At 45.4% G+C, this 13,346-nt stretch overlaps 1 protein-coding gene and 1 pseudogene across 4 annotated transcripts; one reads left to right on the top strand and one right to left on the bottom strand.

Annotated features, from left to right (window-relative positions):
• Positions 1-308: 308 nt before the first annotated feature.
• Positions 309-4,882, top strand: LOC133900758 (uncharacterized). 4 transcript variants are annotated; one of them, XM_062341986.1, is made up of 10 exons: positions 309-437; positions 515-754; positions 2,408-2,517; positions 3,040-3,108; positions 3,676-3,791; positions 3,889-3,943; positions 4,036-4,156; positions 4,245-4,292; positions 4,396-4,490; positions 4,579-4,882. In XM_062341986.1, the coding sequence occupies exons 2-10, from the start codon at positions 631-633 to the stop codon at positions 4,675-4,677; spliced, it is 837 nt and encodes a 278-aa protein (XP_062197970.1). In that variant the 5' UTR covers positions 309-437; positions 515-630; the 3' UTR covers positions 4,678-4,882. The 4 variants fall into 4 exon arrangements, with proteins under 4 accessions (XP_062197970.1, XP_062197972.1, XP_062197971.1 ...); XM_062341988.1 differs by lacking the exon at positions 309-437 and having other exon boundaries at positions 650-754; positions 2,362-2,517; XM_062341987.1 differs by lacking the exons at positions 309-437; positions 515-754 and adding an exon at positions 1,752-2,274.
• LOC133900757 (pentatricopeptide repeat-containing protein At4g21065-like) lies at positions 3,993-6,636 on the bottom strand (annotated as a pseudogene).
• Between the last annotated feature and the right edge of the window lie 6,710 nt (positions 6,637-13,346).

Below are 13,346 nucleotides of genomic sequence, written 5' to 3' on the forward strand. Positions count from 1 at the left end.
TAAGTTTGAATTGGCAATAGAACTTTATCTTAAAGAATTTGATGCTTAACTTATCATCTAAACACAAAAGTTGCAGGAAAAGTGAACCAATTCCTTTGGACTGGGAGAAAAAGTGAACCGATTCCATTGCAACCCGAACGAATTTGATCAAATTGTTTCCACATCTGGAATGCGAGGACAATTCTAATGCCAATTCAAACTCCAGTATCCAAACCAGGATAAACCTCTAATATTGGGACCTGTTTGAGGAGAGAGAGATCACCAGAAATAAATAAAAAAGTTAAAAATAAATAATTCTTCGGTATTTAAATTGGAGTCCTTGTGCCACCGTGGGGTGGCGACAAGCCGCAAGGCGACGTGCTCCTCCCGGAACAGCGCCGCGCCGCGCCACCCAGCCAACCCAACCACGCGACACGACCGCCGCTGCCGCCACCCACGTCCGTGGCCTGCTTCCCCCATCTTGCTTATTCATATTCTTACACGCTCCCCCCCCCCCCCCCCCCATCTTGTTCAGCGCCGCGTGGAGAAGAAGAACCGGCCGTCCAGCGGAGGAGGTGGTGGTGGTCGGTGACGACACGCCGCTGTCCAGCGGGCGATAGCAAGAAGCTGTTGGTAGCGAGAGGGAGGAGAATGGAGGTGGACGCGACGGCGGCGCCGGCGGGGGAGAGCGACCACCACCACGGCAGCGGCTGTATGGCCGTCAGGACATCCCTGCCGCGGTGCGTCCACGGCGGCGGTGGCTCTGGATCTCCTGGTGAGCTTCCTTCCCTTCCCATTTTTTTCTTCGTTATTTATTTTCCACAATGTGTGATGGTTTGATACATTGATATGCTTGCAGTTGCAGTTTATTGTTCTTCCGTTTTAGCTTTTTTTGGCAGTTTTCTGCATTTATGGAATTTTTGTTGGTTACTACTTCTCTTGGTGTTATTCAAGTAGGATATGTTTTCTCTGTTCAAAATGAGTTTACACTTCTCAATTATTTTCTATCTGTTCTTGGAGAGCATTTTACTTCTGTTCTAATCTTGCATTCACCACCAACTTTGAGGAGAAAATATTTTCCTTATCTTTTGATATCATTTGCTGTGTTTGATGGTGTTGTGATGTAATTTTTGCAGCCCATTGATTTCACCTCAATTAGTAGTACGTTGTAATTTTCATCTAAAAGTCAGCATTGCTGGTGGCTATCACTTTTGTACTTGTCACTTTTTGCAGCATGTTTGTGGCTAGGAAAAGCAGGATAATGTCGAGGAACTAATCATAGTTCTTGTCCTTTCTCTTTTTCGGTGTCCAAAGCATCTAGCGTGACAAATATGTTTATAGCCACCACATTGATTATTTGTTTAAGATTGCTGCAGTTTTGGTCTGGAATTTGGTACCTGAACCTTTTTTTTAGGATCAATAATTTTGTTCATTAAGACACAAATTTTAGTTGAGAAATAGGTGAATACAGACAGCTGGTCCGACATTAGAACTTCAGTATTGCAGTGTCTGGATCCTGCCTGTATTCTGCCTCTTTTTTTTTTGTTAAAAAATATTTATGCTGCCCATACTAGCAATATTTGTAGCTTTTAGGTGATAATGTCAAATGTAGCAGGGCCAATGAGCTTATACAAACCAATTAATTGCCTATTTCCATAATGTTTGTACTTGCCATGGTCAGACAATATTCTATCAACATTTTCAATTGTGCTCCAGGAACTTTAGTTGCCACGTTCATCTGTTGCCCTCCTCTCCCTTTCAGTGCTCATTTCAGTACCGAATTATGGCGCCTTTTGGCTGTTCTTTTGGCTCAAAGATACACATGACTGAACCACATAAACCAATTTTGAGTGTACAATCAGAATAAATGCTGGACCATTAGCTCAATGACAGGGCAAGCCAGCAGTTGATTTAGCTTCTGGGCTTAGTTTTGGTTGGGCTCACACGTCTCTTTTCGGTGGGAAGCAGCTAATCTGGTAGGAAATCGGAGCCTTGATGGATCCCTTGACAGATTTGTTGGGCAATCAGGGAGTGTTTGGTGAGAAACCGTAGGGGGATTTGGGTGTATATCAACTTAAGAACATTGTCATGTAACCTCATGTGAGGGGTGGTATCAGTTTGGTAGGCTAGAAAACTACTTGTTTTGTCTTATCCTATCATAATAGATCCATTTGCTTATAATAAGCATCGTAAGCTAGTATTTAAGACAGTGTATAATCACAGTGTTTCAATAGCCCTGAAGAATTGTTGTTTCTGCGATGCTGGGGCAACTAGCTCTGTGGGCTAAAATTGCCAGTTCAGATATTCTCACTCACTTTTTTTTCACTCCACTATCATCATCATAATTTCAAGTTTGCGACATGTATACTGCTGTTTTTTCAGTTGGTGTTCTCCAATCATGTCATGGAATGTACTTGTTCTTGCGCAGACGAAGCGTCATGCGGATCACCAAGATGGATAGGGAGAGGCCTCTCTTGCGTATGCATAAAGCGAAAAGGGGCATATGAAAGAATATGCATGAACCTCACACCATTGCAGGTAAGGGTTACTGAGTTCTCAGAATAATGCAAGAGATTTGATGGTGGCTCATGGCAATGTGCATATCCAGCACCATTTTCTGTTTGTAGATTAGGACAGTAGGTTTTGATTTACAAACCACATTAATCAGTACTTAGGCCTGCTTTTTGGGTGAAAAAGACTACGAATAATTGAAGTGACCACCCAAAAGGACTTCCAAAATCTTTTCCTTTAAGTTATTACAATCCTCCCTTCATGCGCAATGAGTATTAAGTGGTCCTGTGTGACTTCAATGCACAATCGAAGTCTGCAGGACATTCATATCAAACTAAGTAGTCCAGCTCAGAACTTTATCTTAAGAATTTGTCTTTGCATGCATCAAGTAATCTTGAGAAATCCTGTATCACCATGTCTCTGTATCCATATCATCGTATCCATATAGCGCACTGAGGCAGCATAGTCAAGTTGATGAGTTTAATGGGTAGGTTGCTGAGTGAGACTGAAACCAGTCGTTATTCTGCTTCAATTGCTGGTAATTTGCAGGAAGAAAGGCTTCGGAGATTGAAACATCGCATGAATGTTTATTTTGATCCATCTAGACGAGATCACCAGGTGAAATTTCTTCCCTAAGTATAGTAAATGGTTCGTACATTTGATTAGCTCTGCACTTTGTGCCAATCAATCTAATGTGGGTTACACTGAATTGCTCCAAGTAGAAGTATTTACTTTTTCTTTGGCGCTGCAAATTTTATATCTTATCCTATAATGCAGTTGACGAATATTAAACAGAGGGCAGAATGAATTATCTCTCTTACCCTGATAATTTATAGTTCTGCAGTGTGGATATAATGTGCTTTTCTGGACAACAGCTCGTCTTGATACTTCAAGTTTCTACGCATAAGTTTTCAGCTAGAAGACTGAGATCATTATTAGTTTCAAACACAATAAGTCTTGCATTTTTATCATATCTATGTATCTTGCAGCGTAATTATGTAGTACTAAATCATGCAATCATGCATAAAAAGTGGCAATTAGCAAGTACTTAACTTGTTGCATAATGTTTACTGCTGAAAACCGAGTTTGGCAGTAGTTTTTGCACCTGGGTAGTTATGTTTCTGCTTATTCTACTCTCTAATCAGTCTACTGAATCCTGATGAGTAGCAATACTAATGATGATAGGAAGCACTGAAAGCTCTTTGGCATGCGACATATCCTGATCAAGAACTTCAAGGTTTGATATCTGAACAGTGGAAGGACATGGGTTGGCAAGGAAGAGATCCATCAACTGACTTTAGGTAGACGACCACTAATCCAAACTAAAATTTGTCAGATTGCCTTTGGAAATGCATGCAGCTTTAGTGTCAAATTAAGTGACATTTCAATACGCTACAGAGGCGCAGGATTCATCTCTCTGGAGAATCTTCTATTCTTTGCCAAGACATTCTCTGTAAGCAATATATAGCAATTGCCTTTCATTTATGAAAGTGCTCTCTTGCTGGTGAAGTGGTGAGTAACCACCTTAATATTTTATTTATGCAGGCCTCGTTTCAAAGACTGCTTAAGAAACAATGTGGTAACAGAGCCACATGGGAGTACCCGTTTGCAGTTGCCGGCGTAAATATTACATTCATGATCATGCAGATGCTTGATCTCCAGTCAAGTAAGCACTGACCCAGACTCTCCAATGTATCATCTGGTTATGCCTATAAAATGTGATTTTCCTAACAATATGTTAATATTGACTGCAGCTAAGCCAAGAACATTTGTGCGAGCAATTTTTATCCAAATGCTCTCAGGTAGGACTGCTGCAGTAACAGAGCCATTTTTTCCCTTGTAGCAGTAACTTATCCAAAAGTACCATAAGTACCCAACAAAGTGATCTTAATTTCCTTGTCCTAGAGGATGAGTGGGCATTTGATCTGCTCTATTGCGTCGCATTTGTTGTGATGGACAAACAGTGGCTGGAGAAGAATGCCTCTTACATGGACTTCAATGTAAGTTCCTGCCTATGCACATCTCATACTTTGTTTGGACTCAAACTGCCTGTCTTCATTGATCTCATGCTTGTGATGCCACTTCCAGGAAGTACTGAAGTCGACGCGTGCCCAGCTGGAGAGAGAGCTAATGCTGGACGACGTGATGAGGGTCGAAGACATGCCATCATACAGCCTACTTTGCTAGTGATCAAATGTGCTGCAGAACATAACTGAGTTCATGGTTCAACTGTACAGTGCCTCCCTTTCTTGATTTCTGGAAGGAATTTTTTAGCGACTAAGTAGGGCGATGGCTTGCTGGTGTCTTGCTGAATTTGGGCCTATGTAAACAACTCATCTATGTATTGTCATACTGAATTAGTATTCCTGGCATCCGGCGCCAATGTTGGTGATATTAATATTCTCAGAAAAATTGAGGAGAGCAGAATTTGTTCTTGGAAACCCTCCGTGTTGTTTCCTGCACATCAACTTGTCAGTTCTCCAGCTTGGTCCTTGAGATCCGTTTGATCCATCCAATCTTCCCTCTTGTCTGATTTATCTAATTTGGGGAGTGTCACAAACGTGCAACAGCCCTTTTCATCACTTCGTGAATACAGAGCTACCAACCAGGACAACTAGACAAGCACCTTCGCTAGTGGTTGCGATTGCTCTGGTTGCTCCGGTGAGGCATCGCCACCGACTGCACTCGCCCCAGGGATCTTCGACAGCTGCGCTCCCTTCATCACCTTCCTCAGCTTGTCCACGTCCTGCCACCTCCCAGCCTCCGCATACATGTTTGACAGTACCACGTACACGCCATGGTTGCTAGGATCCAGTTTCAGCATTTCAACCACCGCCTGCTCCGCGATCTCGACATCGCCGTGGTTCTTGCAGGCCGTCAGCAGTGCTCCCCAGATCACGGTGTCCGCCTCGCACGTCATTCCCCGTATCATCTCCTCGGCCTCCGCCAGGAGCCCGGCCCGGCCAAGGAGGTTGACCATGCACCCGTAATGCTGGATTCCCGGCGCGATCCCGAAGTCCTTCTCCATTGACCTGAACAGCCGGCGCGCCTCGTCCAGCAGCCCTGCGTGGCAGCAAGCCGAGAGCGCCCCGACGAGCGTGGTCGCGTTCGGCGGCACGCCCTCCCGTTACATGGCCAGCGCGCGCTCGCCGTGCCCGTGGTGCGCCAGCCCCGAGATTAGGGCGTTCCACGTCGCCGCGCGCCGCTCCCTCATCCCATCGAACACCGCGACTGACTCCCGGATCGCGCCATTCTTGGCGTACATGTCCACCAGCGCCGTGCCGAGGACGACACCCAGGGGCGCTGCCATGCCCCGCGCCTCCATGAGGTCGTGCACCCGCCGCCCCATCTCGAGCCCGCCCGACGCCGACCGCGCGCACGCCGACAGCACGGACGCCAGCGCGGCCCCGCCGGGCTCGAACCCCTCGTGGACCATCTCGTCGAACGCCCCGATGGCGTTCTCGTGCCTCCCGTTCTGCGCGTACGCGGAGACCATGGTGGTGTACACGGCCACGTTCCGCTCCGGCAACTCGTCGAACACCCTGCGCGCGGCGCGGAGGCGGCCGGCCACGGAGTAGGCCCGGACGAGGCCGTTGGTGACGTAGGCGTCGAGGTGGACCCCGTGCCTAACGGCGAGCGCGTGGAGCTGCTCGGCGACGGGGAGCGGGAGCGGGAGGCGCGCGGCAGCCTTGAGGAGAAAGGGGAAGGTGTGCCTGCCGGGAGCGAGGGTGCCGGTGGCGCGGAGGCGGGCGAAGAAGGGGAAGGCGGAGGCGGGGTCGGGGGAGGAGGTGAACGCGCGGAGGGTGGTGTTGAGCATGAAGGAGTTGGGCGCGCAGGGGAGGGAGGAGAGGAGGGCGAGCGCGGCGGCGGCGGGGTCGGGGGAGACGGCGGCGTAGGCGGCCAAGAGGCGGGACGCCGCGAACGCGTCGTCGGCGAGGCGGCCGGAGACGAGCATCGCCGCGTGGACGCGAGCCAGCGCGCGCGGGGTGGCGCAGCGGTCGGCGAGGAGGGAGAGGTTCGGGCGGCGCGGAAGACGGGTTGCGCGGGCGCCGACGACGGCCACGGCCGTGGCGAGCGGCGCCGCCGGCGTTTGCATTGGGACGGGTTCGATAGATTGGTGGAACCGAGTGGGAAGTGTTTACGTTGGTTGCATCGTTTGCGAATAAAATGAAATATTCCCAGAATGTCTAATCCCTATAAAATACCTTGTTTGTTCAAACCAGAGAGAGTATAATCTATTTCTTTCGTTTTCAAAAGTATATTATGAAATATTTCCATAATGTCTAATCCCTATAAAATACCTTGTTTGTTCTAAATAGAATACAACATATACACGTCGCGTCTATACGGTTTTCGGGGTTGTTTGTTGTTATAGAACTAGCTACAATATGTCGAGTGAATGAATTAAGCAATTGTATTTAGTTAAGGTTAAATATTGCATAGATTATGTGCAACATACCTCAATGTAATAGGTGGAACGAGTTTTGCAATTGCATTTACCTTACTACTATTTCGTACAACTATGTAGGATTAGTTGGTGGCTATTGTGCTACACCACGCTATGGAGTTTATGAGTAGGGTATCTTTACTAATTCTTGCATACTTTATTATTACAGTTCCACAAAAGTTGCTCTCAACTAACTACTAAATACAAAGTTATAAATAAATACTATATGCTTTTGAAAAAACACCATAATACTTTAAACAGAGTAAAGTATAACTGAGGATATGTAGATCGATGGTATCGATGCTTGGAAATTTTTTAATATTATTTTATTAAAAATTGCAAAAATAATATTCGTTTATGGATAATTATCAAAATAGCACTCTGTTGGTAACCCAAATGCCGACTAGCACCATGTCAGCATTTTTCCTGTTTTGCAGACCTATTATCGGCAGTTCGCCTGCCGACTGAACCTTCTGTTGGCATGGGTTCTTGCTGACAAGACTTGTTAGCATCTAGCGTACTAACATGCATGTCTGCCATGCCGATAGGTCTCTGTCGGCAAGCCAGTTGCCGATAGAAGTTTTTTTTTCTCTTTATTACATTTTTTTGACAAATTTTTTAGACACCTTAACAATTTTAAACAACTTGATGTTCCTTTTCTTCGTTGTTCTCCTGCAGGTGTGGTACAACATCTGGATGCTTTTGGTAGGGTTTTTGGAACTTGATGTTCTTTTCTTTCTTGTTCTCTTGCTTACAGAGTGAAGAGCTCTCATTCAAGTACTCGCGATAAAGATATGTCCAACGGCGCTTGTATTCTTTAGATGCTCCTTCCTCGGTAAAGCATTCGAGTGGCAATATCTCAGAGAAAAATTCCGGGCTACTTGGAATGCAAGAGGAGTTTTCATACATACCCACGAGCCAAAAGGATTTAGTCGAGGAGAAAACAATTTGAAGTGGAATCACCTGACAAGAACCGTTGAATATGACATTTTTATTCACACAAATAACAGACATGATGGCATATATGGTACACTTTCATACTAACCTAACCATGTACCATCTCTAAACCTAACATGCCTTAGGGAATGTAAACAAACCGATTACTACCGCTACTCTACTAAGTGCAACAGGAATATTTTCCCTTCCTGGCAGCCTCTAGCCCTGCTTCACGCGCTTGGTGTGCCCTCTCGCACTTCCTCTCCCTCTCCACCTCACACACCTCCTCCTTCCAGTGGGTCTCCTCCTCTCTTAGCTTCTGCTCCTCCTCCTGTATGAGTTTGTGTTTAGCCTGTCTCCTCTCATCTGCTTCTAGTTGATGGAATCATCTCCATGCCGCCCGGTGTTGCTTATGTATGAGGAACACATTTGATGGACTTTGCTAAGTATCTAACCACTGTACGAAATCACAGAGTGGTGATAGAGACTAGCAACGGAGACAAAAAAATATATCAGTGGTAAATGATAGATAATTAGGATATAATTTGGCCACATATGTGTACCTAGTTGCAGTAGCCACCATGGATGCTACCCTCCGATGGGTCGTACACGCAGTTTGAGCACATGAAGAATCTCCTACCATAGGTGTCGGAGAAGTCGTTAGACTTCCTAACCTACAAAGATCTCCACACCAGCACATCAAAACTTTGACCCTAGTAGGCGTAGCATCCAGCAATGATCTCTTTGGGAGAGGATCATAAGCCATTTTACCAGGAATAGAAGAGCAGATGGACTTTGGTTTCGTTGGAGAAGTTTCCTCCTAGACTGCTATTTATACTAAAAATTCATGCTGGTTCATGGACTGAGTCCACGATAAATAGTTGGGATAAGAATTGATTCCTCTTCCTGGAGTGGTCTGGAAAGCCTATGTCTAAAAAGCCTATGTCTGAAGCCTACATTTGAAAAGCATAAATCTAAAAAATCTACTTCTGAAAAATCTACGTCTAAAAAGCCTACTTCTGATATGTCTATTTCTGAAAAACCTACATTTAAAAAGCCTAAGACAAGCGCGTTTAATGTTAGGTTTACTGTTGTACTTAGGGTTTAGTATTAGATTTACCATTGTACATAGGGTTTGAGATTAGGATTAGTGTACCACATATGATTTACCATTCACTGAGATGGAGCTCCCTCCCTCCCCATGCATCTATAAAAGCCTCCCTTGACTTCCTACCGAAGCCATAAGACTCAATGGAGACTAGAGGTGGGACAGGTAGAAGATCAAGGGTTGCGGGGAGGGCACCAGTGAGATGGCTAGGTTCCTTTGGTCCCAATTCCTACGACGCCCAAGGAAATAGTGAGTTTCATCCACCACTTCATCTTAGGACTTACAACCACCCGAATGAGCAGTGGCCCAAGTGCTCCCATGGATACGAATGCATTTTCTAGATGAATGATGGTAACTCTAATAGTTTAAAATCATATTTTAAGACAAATTAGTAATAAATTTGTACATATTTGCAAGATTCTGACGATTACCGCTACACTAGATGGGTTGATCCTCCTGTTGAACAGAACATCCAAGATTATATTCATCACCTCCAAGACCGTATCTTTGACTTACAGCAGGAGGTTGATGCTGTTCCAACTCGTGAGGAGGACAAGCTGGTCATACACCTTGATGATCCTACTGTATGTGTTGATCCGTGGTGCCCATGCCACAAAAAGTGTGGTTCTCCTCTTCCTCCACCACCAACACAATATGGTGATGGCGGTTGCTGGGAGTCAAAATCATTCTCACAGTTTATTCTAAGCCAATAAGACTAGAACCACTATAACCTGATATGTTGCCTTACCTTTATGCTGTAATTCCTTATATCATGTTTTTCTAATTGCAATAAAGATTCATCTCATCATGTAATGTAGTAGTACAATGGATTGAACGACCACATACTAATACCATACAATTTTATTAGCAAAGATGAAAATCTACGATTACAACATATTCTACTGCGTGGATCGGGACTTTCCCCTTTCTTTCACGTTCGCTTCATCCTCCACTTCTTCCCGACGATGCAGGAGCGTTTCACGCCTCTGTAGTAGTTTCCCACACCTCTTAAGTTCTGCCTCCCACCTCCTTAAAATGTCCTCTTAGAGATGACATTGCTCTTCTCGCGTTCGAAGTTCCTGTTGGTGTTCTTGACGTTCTTATTGCTTGCGTTCTTATTCTTGCCGCTGATGTCCCTATTGGTGTTCTTGACGTGCCTCTTGTCGCTAGCATGCTTCCTCTATATTGATATCGTACTCATGTTTGGTTTTAGTCTCTCTGACATATCCCTCATTGTAAGACGGTCGCACCACATCGATCCATTTCTTGAAACGAAAGACTGGGGAAGATAAACGTATGCTTGAAATGATGTTCATAATATAAAGTTCGGAGGTACGAATGAAGTGAAAAAAAGAAACACACCATAAAATCGCCATCTAAATGAAGTTCTTAGTTTGGTAATCGGCAGAAGCTAAAGCAGGCTCGGGTATAATACAGCAACGAGGGATTAATTAAATCATCAGAACAAGTTCAGGGCATTACGTAACCTTCTTCATTCTGTACAGATAGTACTAACTAGATCCAAATTTGTAAGTCAAAAGTAGCGCACTAAAATTCACCTTATCGGTTTACAATCGTGTTAATAATTTTATGCGGCAAATTAACTTCCAGGGAAAGAAGAAGTCTGAAAAGAAGATAATAAAGAAGAGTCATTTATACTGAAAGAAAAGTGTACAAAACGGTTCCATGCTACATAATAATAATGCAGGATGTGCTAATAATACTAAATATCAAAAGAATATCAACCTAAAAGTTTATATTGAACGAACCAGTTGCCTAAACTGAAGAAATAAAGAAAGTTACAGTGAGAGATCATCAGAAGAATGTTAGTCGGCAGTCAGCATCCAGAGCATTTGAAAACTAATGCAGAAAGTCATAGAAAGAAAACATACCTGTCTTGGCACTTGGAGTCACCCCACACAAATATTCCATGGTTCCGTACAAGGACAACAGTTGCCTTTGGGTATGCTACAATCTGTTAAATAATTCCGCATCAATTGCCTACATATCTATTTTTTTTTATAAGTTCTTTGCAACCAAGAATCCTTGGTCTCGGCTAAAACTCTAGATCTCTAAAACAGTGTTGTAGAAAACAGTCAAGGGGCGGTTAGTTTGTGACGTTGGCCAAACCGTCATGATTCTTGTAATTAGAAGCCGTTATCAACGTCGAAACAATTAGTCGGCTATTTTTCCCCATTTATCAATACTTAAAAAAACTCAAAAGTCACAGGTTATAATAGTTATGAGTGACGGGTGCCGCACTCCGAACACGTCACCGATGATAAGTCATAAGTGATGGGTAAGGATCCGTCACCAATGATCAAAACTTGATTCGTCATTTATTAACCTGTCACTTATGATTGACGAATATTTTTTTCTATTTTTTAACACGAAAAAAGTCAAAAAAAAATTCACCTGAGAGTCACCTAATATAAGGTCCATCGCATATGACCAATCTACGTCATTTTCAAACATATTTTGATCTTTACATTTTGTGAAACTCAAACCCGTGCCCAGGGTCTCGCGTGCGACTCCCTTACCACCATAGCTATCACATGTTTATGATAAAAACCGGATACGCTATTCTTTTAACTTCGCTATCAAAGCTCATAGGTGATGGGTCATAGTTATATGACTTATGCAAGTCATATGTGATAGGTCACAATTATGACCCGTCACTGATGACGTTTTTCCTGAAATATTGTAACATCCCAATTTTGTTCAAATCAGTTTCAAAATTTGATTCAAATAAAATCCTTCAAAATCATTTCAAACCATCCCTAAATCTTTCTAAGAAAAAAAAAATCCAAACCCTTCTCTATGGGCTCAATCCATCTTCTTCTCCCTGAGCCGGCCCATTTCTTTTTCCTTTCCCTTTCTCACCCGACCGCCCCGCTACCTTTTCTCCCCGGCCCGGCAGTTTTCTCCCTCTAGGCCGCTCCACTCACTTCCCCTTCCCCCTTCCCCCGGCCCATCTCCCCTCTCCCTTCCTCCCCTGCACAACTCCAGCCCGGACCGTGTGCGCCTCCCTTCTTCTTCCTCGCGGCGACCGCGCTCACGTCGTACGCGCGCATGCGAAGAGCTCGCACGGCAGTGTACACGTGTGATCCCACCCTCTGCTTGCCCGATACACGCACCATACCGCCGTGCCGTCCCTCTCCTTTTTCCTTCCTCTAACCTGTCACATCTCGTTGTACCGGCGTCAACCACAAGCGAGGAACCTGGCCTCCGGACACCGCCAGATGCCGTCGTGTCGTCTGCTCGCACCGGCCCGTCCTCCCTCCGCGCACGGGTGTACGGGGTAGCAAGAGCCGAGTCGCTCGGCTACGACCGCATTTATGCCGCCTGTACCAAACTCGGCAAGCGCTCTCCCACCACCGTCCTTTCCCCATCGAGCACCCATTTCCCCCCGCCTATATATAGCCCCGCCCGAGCTCAGCCTCTCCTCACCGCCGCTCATTGAGCTCTTGAGGCAAGCCTCCCTCTCTCTACCTCTTTCTACTCTCACTGCCTCTGTTGCTCTCTCCCTTCACCGAGTTTTTCCCCCATCATAGATCTCCCTCGAACGAGCCCCAATCGCCGCCATTTTTGGCCACATAGCAACACATGCCCTACCGCCACCCTCTACCACCATCACCTTCCTCTCCAGGGCCTCCACCAAGCCTCCCGCTGAGCTTCTCGAGCTGAGCCTGTGGCGCCTTGCCGCTGACCCTTCTTCGTCCATCACCATAGCTTGGAGAGCCTCAAAATGGACTCCCCATGCTTCCCTCTCCCTCCCGGTGGTCTCGCTGACGAGATTGGTGGCCGGGAGCCCCGTTCCGGCGAAGCTCTGACGAGCGCGCCGGAATCCCCGGCTCCACCGTCCCAAGCTGCTCCGTTGGACTGTCACTGCGTCGACCGACGCCGTCCTCCCATCTCTCCCTCTCTGTCAGCCCAGCCGTCGGCTTCCCGCCAGACCACCATGGGCCGCTTCGGCCCAGAAGAGCGGCCGATTAACCAAGCCCAGTACAGAAGCAAGCCCACTGTGCACAGTAACTTTCTATTTTTCCAGAAAATCAGAAATTTTGAAGAATATTCCAAGAATATTCTATCATTTTCCTTTTTTCTGATTTATTCCACCGATTAACTTCAAAGCTCATAACTCCTCCATTTTAAGTCCGATTTTGACGATTCCTCCACCAATATTCTTCTAAATTCAAGATCTACCTTTTCATACTATTTTCATAATTATTTCAAATTTATTTATATTTTATTTGTATTTAATTGAGTGTTGCTTTGTTGTTTGTCGCGTTTAGAAACCGAACAGTTCGTTGAGGAGGAGCAAGAGGTGGTACCAGGAACTCGGGAGTTCGAGCAGGACCCCCT

Source organism: Phragmites australis, chromosome 19, assembly GCF_958298935.1.
Source record: "Phragmites australis chromosome 19, lpPhrAust1.1, whole genome shotgun sequence".
In the NCBI taxonomy this organism is placed as follows: domain Eukaryota; kingdom Viridiplantae; phylum Streptophyta; class Magnoliopsida; order Poales; family Poaceae; genus Phragmites; species Phragmites australis.